This window comes from Streptopelia decaocto, assembly GCF_964273445.1.
Source record: "Streptopelia decaocto genome assembly, chromosome: 7".
Lineage (NCBI taxonomy): Eukaryota > Metazoa > Chordata > Aves > Columbiformes > Columbidae > Streptopelia > Streptopelia decaocto.
The window spans coordinates 56,941,130-56,961,239 of record NC_138661.1 but is presented as its reverse complement, the minus strand read 5'-3'; the positions used below and the strand labels follow the sequence as shown (position 1 = coordinate 56,961,239).

General features: G+C 45.3%; 2 protein-coding genes across 2 annotated transcripts in view; both read left to right on the top strand.

The window, feature by feature from the left end:
• DENND2B (DENN domain containing 2B) overlaps window positions 1-15,073 on the top strand; it is a 174,583-nt gene extending 159,510 nt beyond the window's left edge. The window contains exons 15-20 of the mRNA XM_082059499.1: window positions 6,829-7,006; window positions 8,118-8,159; window positions 9,162-9,273; window positions 10,344-10,583; window positions 11,786-11,872; window positions 12,278-15,073. Coding sequence (XP_081915625.1) covers window positions 6,829-7,006; window positions 8,118-8,159; window positions 9,162-9,273; window positions 10,344-10,583; window positions 11,786-11,872; window positions 12,278-12,312 — 694 coding nt within the window. The 3' untranslated portion in view covers window positions 12,313-15,073. The remainder of the gene's footprint in view (window positions 1-6,828; window positions 7,007-8,117; window positions 8,160-9,161; window positions 9,274-10,343; window positions 10,584-11,785; window positions 11,873-12,277) is intronic.
• Window positions 15,074-15,353: 280 nt separating this feature from the next.
• On the top strand, window positions 15,354-18,594 carry RPL27A (ribosomal protein L27a). The gene is made up of 5 exons (XM_082059500.1): window positions 15,354-15,629; window positions 15,914-15,977; window positions 16,538-16,613; window positions 17,462-17,636; window positions 18,412-18,594. Exons 1-5 carry the CDS (start codon window positions 15,627-15,629, stop codon window positions 18,538-18,540), a joined length of 447 nt encoding a protein of 148 aa, XP_081915626.1. The 5' UTR covers window positions 15,354-15,626; the 3' UTR covers window positions 18,541-18,594.
• Window positions 18,595-20,110: the final 1,516 nt, after the last annotated feature.

The following is a 20,110-nucleotide window of genomic DNA, read 5'->3' as shown; positions in this document are numbered from 1 at the left end:
GAGCCTCTGTCACACACCTTCAGCGATGCTGGTGTCTGACCTCCTGTCCCACAGCTGCAGCTCCTCTCAGCATCTCTGGTACCAAATGAGGATGGGTCATTGGCATCAGCCTGTCTCGCAGTCCTTGGACCTGATAATTCGGCCACATATGCATGACAGAGCTTTATCCATGTTCATATTAAATTGTTTTCCCTGGTCCTCGTGTCATTCAGCCCAGCCAGTCACTGTTTCATCCCTTAGTTTTGCACCCCAGCCTCTTTGCCCTCAGTCCATGTTCTCTTTTCACCTGTTCACCAGGATCTTTTTATCTTCCTCCCCTCCCAGTTCTGCCTCATAGGTCTTATTTTTACCTCTTTGCATTTAATTCAGCCTCCTCCCCTTCCTTCCTTTCCTTCTTCCTTTCCTTCATCGTGCAGGACGAAGATGATCTTCCTCTCCCAGATGAGCCTCCCATTTCTCTGGGTATCCCGGGGCTACAATGGAAACGAAGGTGCTGCTTAGTGTGAAAAATTTATTCTGAAGAAATTAGCAGCTAAATAAGTCTCTTTTTAGTATGCACGAATATATTATTTAAAGATGCCTTCTAACATAGCTGGATCAGAGTGAGTTTAGACATCACTGGTAGGAGTCCTTGGCACACAGGGCACTGCCTCCTGCCAGCCTTCACGTCCTTGCCACCAAAACACGCCACTCTTTCACAAAAAGGGGCAGCAAAGATGTTTCACATAACAAAATAACATGTTTTTTAACTGGCTTTGGAAATAAACTGATCTGATGCCAAGCAGAGTTGGATCAGCTGACCTCCTGAGGTCTCTTCCCACCTGAATTACTTTATGATTTTGTACAATTTTCCCTGAAATTGGAAAACAAAATCGTTATCCAGAGGCAGACACACAAGCTTAAAAACTTAAGTGAAAAGAAGTTAAATTTTGAATCCTGATCATGTAAAAATGGTGCCTTACAAATGCAAGCAACCCTACAAACAGGCAGCTCTCCCAGACCCATCAGTAGTTACACACCTTATGCATGAACACACAGTGTCCTGTAATCCCTGATCAGCAGTGACATTACCCGTGACAGCCTCGCTTCTCAAAAAATCTCCACTTCAGCTTCGCTTCAGTATTGGTTTACAAGCACAAAGGTATATATTGCTGCTTCTTGTTCCTGGTGAGAAGGTTGTCCCACACACTTCCTGCAGCCATCTCCTGCCATGGCCCTTCCCTAACCCTCTCTGCACCCGATGTGGAGCCTCTGAATGTGCCCGTTGTCCCTGAGCGCGTGTCCTCACTCGTTCCCAAACTCGGGTCTGCAGCCGTGCAGTCAGACGGCTCACTCACCATGCTCACTTCTCCTCTAGCAACATCAACTCACATGATCTTGTTATATTCACGGCATAGGTGTGCTTGACAAAAAGCTGAAAAAACATGTAATTTATTTGGTTTGAGTCAAAAGAGAGGAATTGAAGATATTTTCCCTTTTCAATGTCATGGAGTGGTAAGAGAGAAACAATCAGAAATAATTTGGTATAGGAAGAAATGCTGTTGTGTCTGACACTTTCACACTGGCTAGAAAACTGGAGGTGTCCTGCAGCATTGTATCAAAGATTTTATTGAATTCTCCTTTCATTCCTCCCTGCCCTTTTTGGTGAGCAGTTGGTGGTATCTGGGTTAATGAAACGTATGTCCTACAGCACAAGCTGTTGATCTGGGGGGCTGTGGGGGCACAGAGCCTCACTCCCTGGGGGTCAGGGGGTGCTGGAGCTGAGCACCCACACTGTGGGGCAGGGAGACAGCAGTGACATCTCCCTGTTGTCATCTGGCTCTTCTGACAGGCCCGGGATGCCCGAGGGCTTGCTTTAAACAGGGTTCCCGCAGGGATGCTGCAGGAGCTGATTACAGAGAGACAGCTGGAGTATGGAGGATGCCACTTGCAATACTGATACATTTTCATTTACATCTTGTCCCTGATGCTATTACTTCGTCTTATCCACCCGAATAAAAGTGCTGCTATTCTTTATTCTTATGCACTCAGAGAAAGCTTTATTTTTTCAGAGCTGAGGTGTGTATTGTATCTAGCACAGCATGGTTCTGTGACAGCAATGCTATGTGCACTCCATCTCCCACCCAAACTGTAGCAGTCTGCTACAATTTTTATTTCCATTTTGTCTTTACTTGATGCTTTTCAAGCTTTCTGCTTTGTCGTTCCCCTCTGCCTCTGCTGTCTGAATGCTTGGCCCTGTAGCCTTTCCCAGAGTGTTTTACAGAGTCCTCTGCAAACCTCTCACGTCGTTTTATCTTGCAGAGTTGTCACAGACTTCTCTGTCTCTCTGTCTGTCAGAGACTGGAGTTAATCCAGGTCCTGGGGAGGCATTGAAGGGTGTAGGAGGGAAGTGGCAGGCATCTGGTTTTGCTCTGCAGTTCGTCAGTGGCACAAGGGCAGGAGCCAGCACAGTGGAGCACGGCCACGGGCTGTGAGGAGGCAGGGGGGTGTAACACCTGGGAAGGACAGAACCTCCAGACTCCAACCTCAAGAGGAGGAAGCTCTCCCGAGCAGATGAGAGGACATGGGTCAGCGAGGTATCTCGGTCACAGCGCTGTTGGGAGCTGGAGCACGCACACCTTAACACAGCAGATGGAAGTGTTCAGCAAATGTGGACAGAGTCACGTTATTAAATCAGCAGGGAGAAATGAGAAACATGAAAAGGTTGTGGAAAAGTAAACATAGGCAGTGGAAACACTTCTTTGTGAATTTACATTTTTTGCTACGTTTCTCCATCTGAGGAAGCAGGGGGACCAGATTCTGACAATCAGTCCCAGTCCTGTGCGTGGTCCAGAGCATCAGCACAGCACAGAGCTGGCACCAGCCCTGGGGTGACGGAGCTGCTGCGTGGCTCGGCCCCGCGCCCAAGGGCTGGTCCTCCCTCCTCTCCTGGCTGAGAGAGCTGGTCTGTCCCTTGGGAGAGGAGGAGGAAGGGGAAGGGATATTCTCACCATCCTCTCCTTCAGTGCAAATGCCAGAATGACTGTAGTTGTGCATGAGAGTAGCAAGGTAGGATCAGGGAGCTCTGCCAGCAAGTGGTTGTCTGTGCTAACGGCTTAGTCCTGGACTTAGGAGATGCTCAGTGTGCGAGGCTCCCTTGGGTCTGTAAGAAATTGTAGGTGGTAGAGGGGGAAGTGAGAAGGAATATAACTTTGGGCTCTCATTCTGCCAAAAATAGAGTTATCAATTGTATCTGTGGAATATTTCCAATGTGAGTAGTACGTGTAACTGAATATGACTTTAATGTTTCTTGAGAGTTGGTGACGTGCAGTACACAACGAGCCATGGTCCTCTGAAGCAGACACGTCCAGCACCAGCACCCGCATGGGCAGTGCTCCCCGCAGCCCGGGCAGCGTCCCTTCAGGGTTCTACAGCACACAACGCGTGTTTCTCAGAATGTGGTAGTTGTGCTGTGATTAGATATTAATACAGCCTGGGCTTGGGGTTACTTTTTGGTTGACTGATGCAGAAACTGATAGCAGACATCCTCCTACCTAAAGGACAGTGAATGTTCTTGTAAAGTAATGTTGATTTGCTTTTGACATGGGCTTAAATCATGTGCACAAGCAGTCTTCACGATTCAGCTGAGTCATGGTAATGTCTGAAATTCCTGTGCCTCGGCTCTTAATCTGAGCCTTGTGTCTCCACAGCCAAGTAAACAACAAGGAAACGTTTCTGTTCATTATCATGAGAAAATGATTTAGAAAACAAAATAGCCCAGAGGAAGATAAATCAGCTTTGAGTGGGAAAGAAGCATTGACGTCTTTTCTCTGTAATGTGATAAAAGATCTCTTCTTCAAGAGCAATTTGTGATTAAGAATGTCTCCAGAAGACGATATAATATCATATTAATACTTTCATGGAGAGAAGATCAAATACTAAAGGTTTTTTTTCATCTAGTGATTAAAAGGCACAGGAAGAACCAAAACCTGGGCAAAATCCAAATAATTTTTAACAAGATGATAACCATGGAAAAAAAAAAAAGGAAGGAGAAATGGTGGATTGCCTTTGCTTCCTGGGACCATCACAGTGCATCTCCCACTTGTGCACAACTCTGGCAGCGCTTGCCCTCTAAAGTACATGATGGTTTATGCTCCTTGTTAGTGTGTGACTCATGCAATAGTTGGGTTTCTTGTGCCCATGTATAAAATTACCTGCATACAGGTAATATAAGAAGTGTTTTCCAGTAGGATGACAGCTAGAACATTATGCAGTGTTCCTGTAAAACTGCACAGACCAAATGAAAAAGCCTATTCTCAAACCAGCTCTCCAGATTACCAAAACTGCCCTAGACTATTAAAACTGAAAATATTTCTAAAATCTAATTTCTTTGACTGTTCTGTTGCTTTACATTGTGTGCTTCACACATCTTAAAGAAAATAAATCATCTGACCTTATTTCTCACAAACAAGAACAGTGGGACAATGTGTGGGTAGTACATCTTGAAAGGAAAAACTGGAGCGGAGCTGGTTTCCCAGGGCAGGGCTTGCTTTTTTTAATTTTCCAAACGTGCTTTTCTGAATAATACCCTTTTAAAAGGATCTGAACCATATTTTTAGAGATTTAAACTGGGGAGTTCCCTTACATCCATCATCTCTTGAATTTTACCTCATGGAACGTGAAAAGCTCACGCCGAAGTGTACCCTGTCTAAATGTGAATCTTCCCAGCTATAGAAGACACGGGCGCTTTGTACAAGCAGGAGTTTGGTAACGGGGTGTGCGGCTCCCGCCGCAAGAGCCGCATCTGGGAGGGCGACTCTGGGGACTGAAAGTTTGGAGCGAGTGTTTCATGGGGGCTCAGCCTGAGGCGTCTCAGGGAAAGGTTTTCTGAGGCTGAAAAACTGTGTGTGGAGCCTTAAAATGCGCAAGCGGAGGTGGTGACAAGGGCGATGGCGTGACCCGGGGGACGCTGCCGCAGGACACCCCCGTGGCCCCCGCTGCTCCAGCTGCTGCCTCATCCCTGCCAGCGCCCGGGAAAGCTCTGGAAGAGAAACCGGCGTCCTGGGCTGGAGCCCGAAGCCTCCCTTAGTGTGGGAACAGCACGGCCGAGAGGATGCAGGGGCTGATTTACGTCACGGCACTGCGCGTAAAACAACAAGTTACAAAAGGGCATTCTATAGAAAGGAAAAAAATGCTAACTGAATATTGGAAGAATGTTTGTCTTCCCGCTTTTAGCTTAATGTGGCTCTTTTTTTAGTCACTCAGCTAGGATGACTGACTTCGTAGTAGTTGAAAATGCCACAGAGTTGTTAAAGCGAGCTTGAGAAAGCACTGGGAGCCTGTACAATGCTCTGCAGCTCTTCTGGAACATACCGCTCTGCTTGCTATGGTAGACAAGAACATGAGGCAACTGCAGCATCATTGCCTGCTATTAAAACAAAAATAAATAAAAAGAGAGAGAAACAGCGTCATTTTTACAATAAACTCATGTCAGGCAACATACGTTATAAAATCATGCTGTGATTTATAGATCTTAAAGTAAGTGTCAAGTAAAACCAGACCAACAGATTATTTGCAGTAAAAGACAAGCATTTTCTCTTCCCCAACCTTTTCTCTCTTTGTCCTCTAGTTCTCACTTTTCCCATTCAGCAAACTGCAAAGGTTAATCACTGACAGGAACAAACAGGTGAAACCTTCCTCCTGGCCTTGGAGTAATCCACACCTGAAAATGCTCGCCAAGGTTATTCTGGTGGAGGTCTGATGCCACCTAAAGTCTCCAACAAGCCTTGCAGCAGAAGAAATCAGCATTTCTCCCCGGCATTCTCAAGCAGTAACAGCTCTGAAGTTATCAGTTATTTATAGTTCTTTGTGGCTACATTAAGCACAGCAGAAGTTTACACTGTGAGAAAATTAGCTCAGTCATGCTAGGCTGGGTAGAATTCCAAATTTCTGTCATCCTCAGCTGGTGAGAAGCAGATGTTGTAACTCAGTCCAAAATCAAAGCTCTGAAATGGAGAGTCTGTCTTATTCCCCTGATGCTAAAACTAGCTTGGTAATCATGTTCCTTTATTTTTAACATTTGTAAACCACGTGACTGTAAAAGGGAATCAGATTCAGTAGATGGAAGGACGATGCATGCAAGAAATTTTCCTTAAATGATATCAAGCATTAATGTTTAGGGGATACCAATGTATATTTTAGAGTCCTCTACTGAGCACGGTTAATACCTTTATCACTAGAGGTGGTCAATAAGCCCATTAAAAATATGCTGTTGCCACAAAACTATACAAACCTTGAAAAAATGTTGCTTTTATTTGGTTTCCTTCAGAGTACGTATTGATCGTTGGGGTTTTTTTGCATCTGCTTTAGTAGAGTTTTTGTTTAAGATTCTTATTTTTTGACTTTTTATTTTTCATTTTCCCTTGTTTATGCGTTAGTGCTCCACATAAGAACATCAGTATTATGCTTTTTTTACTACTGACATGGTTATAGCAGCTAAGAACAGAAGCTGCTTTTGGAGTTCAGGCATCATTCACGGTAGCTACTATAAGTGTCGCTGGGGACATTAAACCTCATCTTCTAGATCAAAGTGTCTCCTGACTGCTATGATCAAACAAATTGATTTCAGGTTTTTATCCTTAGTTTCAAGTCACCTGGAGGTGAGCGTGGGCGAAACTACCCCAGCGCCCAGTACGGGACTGGCAGGGACTGGAAGGGGACGCGGGCTGTCTGCAGCCAGAGGTGACAGCCCCTGGGCACTTGCATTGAACACACCGGGTTTGTCAGCAAGTGGTAGATGTCCTGGACAAAAAAGAAGCCCTGCTAACGTGGTCGCCCCTCTCTCCCCAGCACCCTCTCGAGCTGCTCGCACGCCGTGGTGGCCCTGCTGTACCCCTTCTCCTGGCAGCACACCTTCATTCCCGTCCTGCCCTCATCCATGATCGACATCGTGTGCTGCCCTACGCCCTTCCTGGTGGGACTGCTCTCCAGCTCTCTGCCCAAGCTCAAGGAGCTGCCTGTAGAGGAGGTAGGAGATGGCACCGGGGTTGTTTGCCTGGAGTAAAGCTGGCCTCATCCTGGAGAGGGCCTGCCAGTCCTCACATGTTTAATTTTTAATCTGTCTCTTTGTTTCTTCTCTGCCCAATTCTCATGGGCAACTGCCTCTTGGTAAAACTGCAGTAGTAAGTTTAGTCTCCTCTTTACTCCATTCCTCTTCCCATACCTGGCATCTCGACAGGGCGAAGTGAATGTTAACCTGGTCAACAAGTAAGTACAGTGTAAATATGCTGAATTGTTCTGATTTTGTTGGACCTGGAACATGAAGAGGAAGACATGAAGTGCCATTTGCTATGACACTTATTAATGCTAATAGAAGTTGTGCATGAAGCCATAGCCAGCACAGGAAAAAAAAAGAACACCTTTAAAGCTTTTTTTTCTTTTTTCACTTCTAAGACTTTGTTAATACTATATGGGAAATCAAATCAGAGTTGCACTTCATCGGCTCTTCCAGTAAAATACCACAAAAAAACCCTCAAGAGCACAGTCTTCTCTCTTACTTCTATTAGTTTCTTGTCATTTATCTATGAAATTTTCTTCTCTTGTGTTCGCATTCAAGGCCCTCTGTACCTCCAGCCCACGGAAATCTTGGCTCTGTTTTCCTCCCACTTTCCTAACTTTGCTCTCCCACGTCTGCCCAGCTCCATCTCTCAGCTTTGCTGCTTCATCATCAGTAATATTTCACACCCTTGCCCTTCATAAACCCTGCTGCCTCAAATGACACTGTTTTCTTTAAACCCCTCTGAAACACTTTTCATCTGCACATTAACAAAAATTATTAGCAATAACTTGCTTAGGTTTAAGAAAAAACACCTGCCTAACCCTTTAAGATTTTTTTTTTAACCTATTAACCTAGTATGAGATCTGTTGTATCTAACTACATTAAATTAGATTTTAAGCTCTAAAGAAAAGCTTTATCTTCTTGTTTTATAAACCACGTAACGTGTTGTTTCACAGCAGGAATTTGATTCATGTTGAGGCTTGTGGCTGTTCAGATGATCTTTCACTATTAAAAAGCAAATACAAAGGAATGTCTTCTGTCTCTTCAGATATATTTCACTATAGTGTTTTCTTTTCTTTAGGCTCTGATGGTTAACCTGGGATCAGATCGATTCATCAGACAGGTAAAGTACAGTTTGAAATGTTGCCATGCAGCCTAGCAAGCGGTTTACTCCTGTAATATGATTAGGTTTCTTTGATTAGAGATATTTGGCAGGAATTAGGCAGTGGGAAAGAGATTAGAAAAAAAAAAGTGCTACTTTTCTGTCGCCTGCAAATAAAAACTCCTCAGATGTGCAAAAGGGATTGAGGCTGTGACTGTCAGAAGAAATAAAGAAGTGTTCACAGTGCAAAGAAAACATCCAAAGTTAAAAACATCATGTTAGCAAAAACTCTCATGTGGTTGGAGGTGAAAAGGACAAAAACTGCAAAGAAAAGTTTCCGAGTGAGAGAGAAAAGGTGAAGAACAGTTTAATGTGGCAGGAAAACCATGACCTTGGAAACAGGGAGACGAAGGATCACATCTCCTGATAGTAACGTGGCACTAAATAATTTCAAAAATAACAATCTGCAGGTTAGATGAGTAAACTTTCTTGTGCAATTCCCTGGACAATATGGCTGGTGAATAGTGGTTGCAGAGCTAAGATTCTTGTGTCTACTCACTTTTGCTGAACGAGCTTTAAATAGGACTAAGAGAACAACAGGGGAAAAACCCAGAAAACAAGATATACTAGAATATAGGTACAAACAACTGTCAAGAACCGAAGCAGCTGCCTAAACCCACCTCGGGCAGCTGTGTGTACAGGTAGCTGGGCTTGGCATGATGTGTATTTAGTTAAAAACAACTATTTGGACTCTCTGTCACGTAACGAGCTGATTCCAAGTTTCTATAGGTTTACCTTGCTCTTTGGATTATCATTCCTGACTTTAATCTCATTAAGAGTGACAAGAAATTTTGTTCAGAAATATATGATAGTTGCATATAGATTTTAATTATTTCCTTTATGTAGGCATGACAGTAGCAGAGAGAAAATGCTTTTCTTTTGAACTTTAAACCTTGCAAAAGTATTTGCTGTAGTTGCTGCATAGATTAAAGTGATTCAAAGATTACTTTTTTTCTCTGTCAGATGGATGATGAAGACACACTATTACCTAGAAAATTGCAAGCTGCTCTGGAGCAGGCTCTAGAGAGAAAGAATGAACTGATAAATCAGGATTCAGATAGTGATTCAGATGATGGTAAGTTCATTTGGAAACAGGGACTTGTATAAAAGAGCATACAGGTAGTATCGACTTTCCATCCAGGAGAAAGGAAGATGAGACTTTAGTGCTCAAATACTTTTTGCAACATCAGGGTCTCTGAACACACAGGCAATGGGACTGATAGCATCAACCCACAGTAATACATTGCCAGCGATCTACTTTAATTTTTTTGTAAATGACATGTCCTCCCATGAGTGCCTCTAAACCTTTACTCAGAGGTTTGCAGTTAATTTGGCCTTAATTCAATCCAGATAATTATACATGCTTAGGGGTGTGTCTGAGTTTGGAGTTGCTCTTGGCACTTGGTGTATTCAGAGGAGAGAAGCAGATACCTCCAGAAAATAGTTTCAGTGCAAGAGGGGCCGAGTTGCCTCTGAAGGCTTGTATTTCTCTCCAGCAATTATAAAAACAGCCCAGGGTGAATTTAAATGCCTGTGGTTAAAAGGTATGAAACAGGCCCCTATTCAGTTTTTGAAATTTATTTCTACTCCTCTGTGTTACATATGTAAAACTACTTCAACAACTCAGAAATGATGAAAACACAAATTCTACAAATACTCTTTTTGATCAGTTCTCGGTAAAGGCTTATTATCCCCAAACAAACGTTTTAATTCTGAATCATCCACATGGTTCTCAAGAAAACTTACTCAAGAGTTAAAAAATGAGGCATAATTTTGATGAAGCACCCATAAACTTTTTAATTTTCTGAGCTGTTTACTGAGGATTTGTACTTCTCATTGACTTTTGGTTATGGAACACCAATTATGTAGACGGGTACTCTTGACTGGAAAGCCTTCAGCCTACCTGATATATACCCAAAGCTGCAAGGAGCCGGTACTGCTCCTTTATTATTATATATATAATATATTTTATATATATATTTATATTTATTATTATTATTATTTTATTATTTTTATTATTATTATTATATATTAACACGGCATGAGCAAAACGCTAAATGACAGTACCTGGCCCCGTGTGGGTGACAATGCTGACAGCTCTGCTAGCAGCTGATTTTGGTGTCTTATTGCTGCCTTATTTTGCAGAATGTAACACCCTGAATGGATTAGTGTCTGAGGTTTTTATCCGATTCTTTGTGGAGACAGTTGGCCATTATTCCCTGTTCCTAACCCAGAATGAAAAAGGAGAGCGTGCCTTCCAAAGGGAGGCGTTCCGTAAATCTGTGGCCTCCAAGAGCATCCGCCGCTTCTTGGAAGTTTTCATGGAATCCCAAATGTTTGCTGGCTTCATCCAGGACAGAGAGCTGAGGAAATGCAGGGCAAAAGGTAAGGGTGGGTTTGTGTCCCCCAGCGCGCGTTCCTTGTGCCATCCCTACGTGCCCTGGTTAGTGTCTGCCTGCTGTTGGGGCACAGCGAGCACTGTGGGGCTGGCAAATCTCCCGAAACGCGTTGTCCGCTTCTGGTGGGCCTAGATTGGGGGTGTGGGGTGATACAACAGATCTTTAAACCAGAAGAACTTTCACACCCGAGCGCTTTACATCACTCAGCAGTGAAACTGGGAACGACCATGCGACGGGCGCAGCCCAGCCCTGATGGGACCCGCCCCCGAGAGCGTCCTCAGAGAGGGTCCGTATAACCTCAGGTCGCTTGGGGCGGCGCTCGGAACCGGCCCCGCTCCCGGTTTGAGCTCAGGTCGCTTGGGGCGGCGCTCGGAACCGGCTCCGCTCCCGGTTTGAGCTCAGGTCGCTTGGGGCGGCGCTCGGAACCGGCTCCGCTCCCGGTTTGAGCTCAGGTCGCTTGGGGCGGCGCTCGGAACCGGCTCCGCTCCCGGTTTAAGCTCAGGTCGCTTGGGGCGGCGCTCGGAACCGAACCCGCACCCGCTCCCGCCGCTGCGCTCTCGCCAAGGGGCGGGGCAGGCGCACGTGGCGCCGCAGCGCCGCCTGCGGGAGCCGCGCGGGGGCCGGCGGAGGTGGGCCCGGGCGCGGGTCCGGGTCCGGGTCCGGTTCGCAGCGTCGTGTGCGGCGGGACGATGCGGGGGCTTTGCAGCCGGGACCGCGCCTGGCGAGCGCCGGGAGCGGGAGGCGTAGCGCAGCGGCCCCGGGACGTTCCGGCCTTGCTGGGGCTGTAGCCGCTGAGCGGAGCCGCGCACTCGGTGCCGGCTGCCGGTGGTCCCGCTGGGCTGCGGCGCACGGCGGTCCGGTGCCGGCATGTCCCGGTGCCGGCATGTCCCGGTGCCGGCGGCTGGCTCGGGCAGGGCCCGCCTCCCGCAGGGGCGCAGCGGGGCCGGCGGGGAGCGCGGGCCGCCCTGACCCCGCGCTGTTCCGGGCCCGTTACCGGCCGCGCAGGGTCAGGTGCTGCGGGGCCTGTCCTGGTGTCGCGGGAGAGTGACCAGCCGCGTCCCGGCGGTGACATCGCGCGGAGTGACAGAGGCCGAGGGCTCGGAAAGTAAAAAGCTGGGGCACAGGGGCCGCGGGAAAGGGGTTTGGGCAGACATGGGTCCCCCCAGCTCCGTTTTCTCCTGTCCACAGGGCTCTTCGAGCAGAGGGTTGAACAGTATCTAGAAGAGCTCCCAGACACCGAACAAAGTGGAGTAAACAAGTTTCTGCGAGGCCTTGGTGAGGAAAACCTTTAAAGTTTAATTTCTGCAATGAATTTTCATGTCCTTTTTAAAAAAAAAAAAAAATTGAAAAGACCTTACTGGAGGTGAAATCAGCCAAGCAGTTTCAATGTGATAGGAAATATGAAAACAGTGAAACCACACCTGAAGCTGACAAATCCAGATTTAATTATGATCCTTGGTTAACACATTCATTTTCACTTGGGGGCGGGGGAACCAACCCACAATTGAGGAGAGCAGGAGGGTGTCTGACAGCTCGGGGATCTGTCAGTGGGCTGTCTCTCCTGGTGTTAAGAGTTATTCTACAGCAATTAAACTACAAATTAAACCCATTTGCTAAGTAGCTTTTGGTTGCCCTCTGCTTTGCAGCATGTGCTGCAGACTGATGGTGTGCTTTCTTTAGGAAACAAAATGAAGTTCCTTCACAAGAAGAACTAACTCCTTCCTGCTGAAATTCCAACGCAAAGACTCTGTATGACCCTGCGCGAGGCACCTGCGGCGTTTCGGGGTTTGATGCGGGAGGAGAGCAGAGCAAGCTGAGCGGAGCAAGCTGAGCGCAGCGTTGCGTGATGACCGATGCTGGTGGACAGTGTGCCAGATGATACAGCTCCTTTATGTATCTGGGTAGAATTTGTAAATAATGTGCTGTAAGCTTTTGTAACTGATTTTGTAATGAGCAAGGACAACTGTGGTAAATATTTGTATATTCCTGAGAATAACAGGTGCTTTTTTTTTTTCTTTAGTATGAATTGAGTTATGCTTGGTGCAAAATTGAAAAGCTGATGATGTGCAGCTGACTGTCTCAGCAGAACCACTGACTTCACGGGGTGTTTGTGAGCTACACTGATGCCTGGACACTGCGGGGTGAATGGACTTGGGTACGCGGGAGAGGTTGTACGCACGGGGGCTGCTTTCATGTGGCGGAGTTGGTATTTTTTTTTAATTAATTTTAAAAGAAAGAAATAACAAAGTAACTTGATAATAAGGTACTTGGTTCACAATACAAAACTTCCACTTGGTTTGAACTCTGGTCAGTAAACTACTTGTAATCCATTCTGCACTAAGACTGCTAAACCTGAGGAGAGCTCAGTTCTTTGACATGCAAACTGCAACCAGTAGGTACAGTACATCCTTTCCTAATGTATGTATGTATGGTTTCTAATAAACTCTGTAAATATACCTGTTTGTTTATATTCATTGCAAACCTCTGCAGTTTCTGATGTTGAGCAGGTACAAAAACAGTGACTTTCCTGTGATTTTAATGAATTTGTAATTAAAATATAAAATGGCTATTATGAACGTATCTTTTAGTAGGCTTGCTGTTTCATGACATGTAGTTTGATTTTTCTGTAGTATTTTTCACTGTTCTGTTAATTTTATCCTACAGAAGCATCTCTTAAAACATTTTTTTCTTTGCCATTGTATCACCGATACCGCTCCTGAACTGTGGTATTTTCAGGTTGGTTTTGTGCTGCCTTGGTTAGATGACCAGAGGAGCGTAACTCCTGTGGAGATTCTCTAGAGTTCTGCCTTAGTCTGAAGAAGAAAATATAAAATACTTGAATATATTTGCAAGTCTGACAGCTAATGAAAATTAGCTATAGATTCTTACCTTTAAAAAAAACCCCGACACTGTATTTTTCTTCATTTGTGGTGCAATTCCATTAGTTAGATTGGCTTTGAGGCTTGCGCAGTTCCTAACCTGACAGTGGTTCTGGTTTGCTATCAGCCTCATAGAACAAAACTGAGGGATTATTCACTAAAAAGGTGAAGTCATTTCCTTTTTTCCATACCTCCCTCACACTCCTGTATATACAAAAACTGCTTAAGTGTACATGAAATGTCTGTAAAATATCAAGTGTTTCTGATTCAATGGAAATGTGATCACAAATGTTAATTTCCATTACTTTTACTCTATAATATGTTGTAAATTCCAGAATTATTTTTAGATGTAGTTTTTCAGAGTGGAAGGATTAACTTCACTTGTACAGGTAGACTCTGGCTATTTTATAAACCATAGTCGTTAGTACCTATATGGGGAAATATATTTCTGAAGAAATACATCTGTAGAGAAAATTATGGTTTAAACATCATCTGCTGAAGGAAGTGCCGTGGAGAAGAGTTGCTACAAAGGCAAGAAAAAGCTGCGGAATGCTGATATACAATGATGCAGTGCTGTAAAACCCATCTCCACACCAAAGCTGTTTCATCCATCTGCACTTTAAAAATATAAGCAGAAAGCTTTTAAACATTTTATTACCCATCAACATGTCGTTCCAGTTTTTTTTTTTTAAGGTGAATCAGAGGAGAGTACCAGACAAGGGGAGAGCATATTTCAAAAAATCTCTAAGTGTCTTCTTGATACTCAAAGGATAGTCTTATAGATCTATCCTGGTGTAATCTGGAGGTCCGTGTTTGAAAGGACTGGATTGATGAAAAACAGAAATGCACTATTTTGCCTTTTGTATTAGTTGTTAAAACTAATGGTGTTCCTGAGCGTGAAGCACTACTGGTGTGCTATTTAACTGAGAAGGAAATCATGAAGAAAAACAAATCCAGTACTGAGACCCCTTTTAAATTGGTAAAGATTTGCTTAAGGTCTTGTGGTATAAAATACATTTAAAAAACAAGCTTGAGAAATGACGACACTCTCCAGGAATTGCTACTCTAGCTGTGCAGGTAGTTGTGTTTAACTATATATAGTATTGTGTGAGGCAGTGCAGGCAGGTCACAAGAAACAACCAGAGGCCATGAATGCAATTGCAAAGAGCAAATTTGTTACTTTGCTACCAGGGGATCTCCGAAACAACTCTTCTAAGCTCGCGGGCAGAGGTGACAGGCACTGCAGAATTCAGCCCTGGCAGAAGATCCCTGGGTGTGCTGTGTTCGCCTGTATTTCAAGGCTTCAAGCTGGTGCAGCCTCATGCTGTGCTCTGCTCTTTCTCACAACAAAGCAGGCATCTCGGGCACAATGATAAGGTGCCTCAGAGTTTCTCACAGGCCTATGTTATCTGACAAAGAGGTTCAACTTGTCAAGCACACAAAGTCGGTAAAACAATTAGTGTTTTGAGTTTTTTCTACAGCCCAGCTGCAGTCACTGATCCTCCTCGCCATTCTTCCACTGTATTCCCATACAAGTATTTATTTTCCCATTGTTGTCGATATTTAATAAAGTGACCAAGCTTGCAAATTTTCCCAATTTCTGCTCGAAGTCCTGCAGTTGCTACAGAACACAGAAGGAAGCAAAAGCAAGTTGTGTCTCTCGTAACACGCAGCAGCACTTCTCTGCCTGCGAAGTTCAGCCCCGGTGAGGGCAGCTGTTCAGAGCTGCTCCTCTTCCGCCGACAGGGCAGCGGCCCGGCCCGGAGCTGCAGCAGGTACCGGAGCGCCGGGAGCACCCCGGGGACCGGTGTGTCCCCTCTGGAAGCCACGGGTGAGGCAGAGCGGAACACCGCCCTCTCAGACCGCTCCCGCTTCGGAAGCCGCCTGAGGCGCTGCTCCAGGACGGCTGGGCCCGGCTCAGCCCGCCCCAAACCCGCGCTGCTCCCCCGGCCCGTCCCCGCCGGTCCCTCAGCTCGAGGGTACCGCGATCTCGCGAGACTCGCTCCGCTCCGGGCGCCTCAGCCAAACCTCGCGAGATCTCGTCACGGCGCGAGATCTCGGCCCGGCCCGGCCCCACTTCCGCCCCGCTCCGCCTTTCCCCGCTCTCGCGAGCGCCGCGCTCTTTCTCTTCCCTCTCGCACGCCGACAAGATGGTGGGTGCTGCCGCTGGGCCGGGCCGGGCCGGGCTGGGGGCTCCGCGGCCGCCGGCCCGCGCTCCCGCGGCGGGACATGGCTGGGGAGTGGAGGGGGTCCGGGGAGAGACGCTTCTCCGAGCCCGCGGCCTGATGAGGGCACGGCGGGGCAGCGCGGTGTGGCGAGGCCGCCATGGCGCCTGGCTGCGTGGCTGCCGAGGGGCTGCGGCCGCGGGGGAGGGCGGCTGATCACGCTGCCTCTTGCTGCCCGTTTTGCTCACAGTTGCTCTCCCACTTTCCCGCAGCCTTCCAGGCTAAGGAAGACCCGGAAGCTGCGGGGACACGTTAGCCACGGCCACGGCCGCGTTGGTGAGTGGAGGGTCCGCAGGGGTTGTGCCGATTGGTGCCTCGGCGCCGAGGGGATGCTGCGGTTCTTTACGGGTTGCAGAGAAATGTGGCTGTGGTGCAGGGTCTTGCGCACGCTGTAGGTAGCAGTGAGCAGCGCTGAAGGCTACAACGTGCGTGGGTGATGCTGGTGCTGTGGGGGCAGATGCCACAGCGCTGGGCTGATCCAAAGTCTGGCGGATTTTGTTTCAGTGGTGTTCAGGTGATAGGTGCTCGTTCTGTGACATCTTAAGCTTACAGGACAGTGCTGTGTCCTTTCTAACTCTTTGGTCATTCCTGCCTTTTCTTGTTAACCCATTTGTGCTAGCCCTGGTATCCTCTTGTACGCTAACCAGGGGCATGTTTTGGTTATTTTTTTCTCCCATAGTGTTAATTTTTAGTTGGTTCATCTTGCTGAATTGTGATAAATTCAGCATAGGGGATAGAATAAAAATAATTAGCTTAAATTGACATTGAACATACCTCGAAGCTCAAATATTTGTTGTAATATTCTTAGTGTAATGAACTTGAATTTTTCTTTGTAGGCAAACACAGGAAACATCCTGGAGGGCGTGGTAATGCTGGTGGTATGCACCATCACAGGATTAATTTTGATAAATAGTAAGCTAACATTTTAAATATATACTACAAAATGTATGTTTCTAAAGTAGAAATGTGAATAAACAAAATTCCCTGCAGTCCTGTGTGGTTTTTCCTCTTACATGAAGTGGGGCATTAGAGCTATGGTCAACTCATGTCCCTGTTTACCCTAAAATCAAAAGCCCTTTCACTTATACCAGGTGTCTGTATGAGTTCAGTGCAGCATTTGGTAAACTTGACCAAACTGGCCTGTTACAATGTGTTCCGTGCTAAACAGTGTACACACAAAATGTTATGTTAAATTTATGTTACATTCAAAATGTTATATTAAAGTCCTGTTTATGTTAAATGTTATGTTAAATCCTATTTAGCTGCATACTGTAAAGGTAAGGGATGTTTTATTGCCGAGACTAGAGTCACATCTGGACGCTGCCTGTTGTCCTGGTGTGCTAGAGTACTCGGACAGGAACCACTAATCTCTATTCACTGGCTGTGACTGTTCTTTGACACAGTCAGTCACCAGGTTAGTGACAAGAGTGCTGAAACCACTTGGGCAGGCGCAGCCCTCCCTGCTGTCACTGGGTTGGGGTTGCCTCAGAAATACAGGACCGGGCCAGCCTTACCAGTGAGGGGGGTTGAGTTGTGGGTTCAGTGGAGAAAAAACACTTAAAGAGAAAATAATTTTCCCTTGCTTTGGATACTAATGATTATTACACTCGAATACTAAGTGTACTAATATGAGTAAAGGTATAATGTGAAATTTGATTACTTTGATCAAGTAAGGTGCTTGTTCCAGTGTTAATTTGTAGTCTTACCTGTTCAGGATGAATTAAAAACGTGATCTAACAAGGAATATCTTTCTTTCACAGTCACCCTGGATACTTTGGAAAAGTAGGCATGAGACACTATCACTTGAAGAGAAACCAAAAGTTCTGTCCTACTCTCAATTTGGATAAACTATGGACGCTTGTCAGTGAACAGACAAGGCTCAATTACGCAAAAAATGAGGCTGGACTGGCCCCTGTGATCGATGTTGTGCGCTCAGTAAGTTTCTGCTCATATTGAAATCTACAATTCCTGGTCACTTAATGTGTAATGTAGGTTTGCATATCCAAGTAGGATATGCATATCCACTGCAAATGAGCTACAATGCTTGAATATTTGTAACCTTCTCAGGACAAGTATCTTGGCATATAAGTAGTTGCACAGGTACTTACGTTTTTTGCCTGTAAGAACATCTCATGTTTCTGCATGATTGCAGACAGGGACTTCCCTTATTTTGGAAGGTGGTGAGATTACTTGTTTAGTGTGTTACTGAGAGAATGTATAAAAACACGGTAGAACTTTTCATTTGTACGAAGCCACTTCTCTGATATCGAGACTAGAGTCACATCAGAACATGTTTGATTGTCTTGGTGTGCTATTGTTCTCGGACATAAATGTCTGATCACTATTCACTGGCTGTGATGTCTTATGTCTCAGCCAGCCACCAAATCAGCGACACTTACTAGTCTGCCAAGTGAGTGTATTGTGTGTCACAAATTAAGATACCTGCATTGGCCAGTTATGCCACTCCTAACAAGCAGTGACTTCAATGGCTTGTGCCATGTTTGTCCTTTTAATGTAAGGGACAGGAATGAAATGAGAATATTTTTCTTCCTTTCATTCATACCAGTTTGATATGGGAGACACACTTGGTGAGGTCATGGAGATAATGGTTTAGGTTTTAACGGGTATATACTGAAAGACAGATCTGAATGCAGGAGCCTGCAAGCTGATCACAAACACTTAATGGTTGTTTTTTTTTTTAATTTTCTAGGGCTATTACAAAGTCCTGGGTAAGGGGAAACTGCCCAAGCAGCCTGTAATTGTGAAAGCAAAGTTCTTCAGCAGAAGAGCAGAGGAGAAGATCAAAGCAGTTGGTGGTGCCTGTGTGCTTGTGGCATGAAGGCCTGTGTTTTATTCAAATTTTTTGAATAAAAACAATGTGTAAAATTCCTGATTTACAGAAGTTTCTGATTTTTTTTTTTCCCTCTGACTTATTCTCCAGACACTGTTCGCACTTCAGTCTTGTCCGGTTAGTTATTTCTGGCAGTTTTCTGATTAGTGGCTTGACTGTTCCTCACTGGCTTTTGGAATTGCCTGGCTAGAGTGTCCAGCATTTGGCATGTAGAGATACCTCATCATTTTGTCTTTATGGGGTTGTGAAACAGGTTATTCTTGTATTTCTTTCAACTGGCGATCCTCTTTACAGCTGTCTGTGAAAAGGTGACTTGGGGGTTTTTGTACACTAAAACGACATGAAGGTAAAATCTCTTGTGGGGATTCTGCCGTGGCCTTGGGGAATGAAACAGCAAGAGTGTGGACAGAGAAATGCAATGGGAAGTGGGTAGCAGTATGTCAAAAATCACTGTGTGAAAGAGACAATACAGGAAATTGCTTTCAATAAGCTATGTGATTAACAGGGTTCCCTTTCAGGTAGCAAAACAATTGTAGTCGCATTTTCAATAATGTGGGGTATAGGAGGGGATAAATGGGAACACCCTGGGAATAGTGTGGGACAGTAGGGAAGAGCTGAAATGGGTGGGAAGAAGCAATCCATGGTGTTATTGCCAGACTTAAGTCAGAAGAAGCACTTCAAGGGGGTTTCTGCAGCTGCTGTGAGGGTCTGCCTAGAATGCAGCTTTCACTAATAATCCTGGCTTTTGAGCAGAGGATGCTGTGGTGTACCCCTTTGCAGCTAACAGCAACTGCGCTTCCAACAGAAAAAGCAATCAATGTTTCTTTTCTATATCGGCATTATGCATAGAAATAAGATGTATTTTGAATTTAGCTCAACAATGTGGTTCAATTATTTCCTTGCTTTTTCGTGGCACTGTTAATGAAAGGTCTTTCTAAATTAGGACTTTTGAATTTGTCCCTCCAGTGCTTCAACTGTTGCTAAATGGCTGTCAGCTGTCTAGCTTCTGATTGCAGTTAACATACAACATGCAGACCACTTAAATCCGTGCACTCTTTAGAAACTACTGGTGTAGTACGCTGAGTACTGAAGTGTTTGCATCCTGTATTCATCAGAACAAGAGGCTCACAGTCATATATAGTGTAACTGCGATTTTGCAGTCTCTTAGCTGCACCACAGCTTGTAAACACATTGGATTTCTTTGAGATTAGGCTGAATTCTTCCACCACAGGATGAAATTGCTTCTGCACTTATTAATTCTGAATTTCATTAATTCATAGCAATTGTAGTAGCAGCATGGTGTCCTTTTGGTAGTAGTGGCAGACTAGCTATGACAGATTGCTTTAGGTTAAAAGCTTTTAAAGCTGCTTGTCAGTGTTGCTGGACTGATGGAGGCAATTCCAAGTTGTGCTTTTAAGGGTTGGTAACAGCAGCGATGTACTGAAACTTACTTAGTGGCTGAACTAATACAGTAACTGTTCATTTACTTTTGCAATCAATACCCTCTTCAAGTAGGGTACATGATTTCTGAAGTCTCCGTGTGTGGGACAGAACTGGT

What these genes read in the sequence shown, in the direction of transcription:
- RPL27A (XM_082059500.1), top strand. An exon ending in CCACGGCCACGGCCGCGTTG is followed by an intron (nt 15,978 to 16,537) that starts GTGAGTGGAGGG and finishes TTTTCTTTGTAG; the next exon opens with GCAAACACAGGAAACATCCT. An exon ending in TGATCGATGTTGTGCGCTCA is followed by an intron (nt 17,637 to 18,411) that starts GTAAGTTTCTGC and finishes TTAATTTTCTAG; the next exon opens with GGCTATTACAAAGTCCTGGG.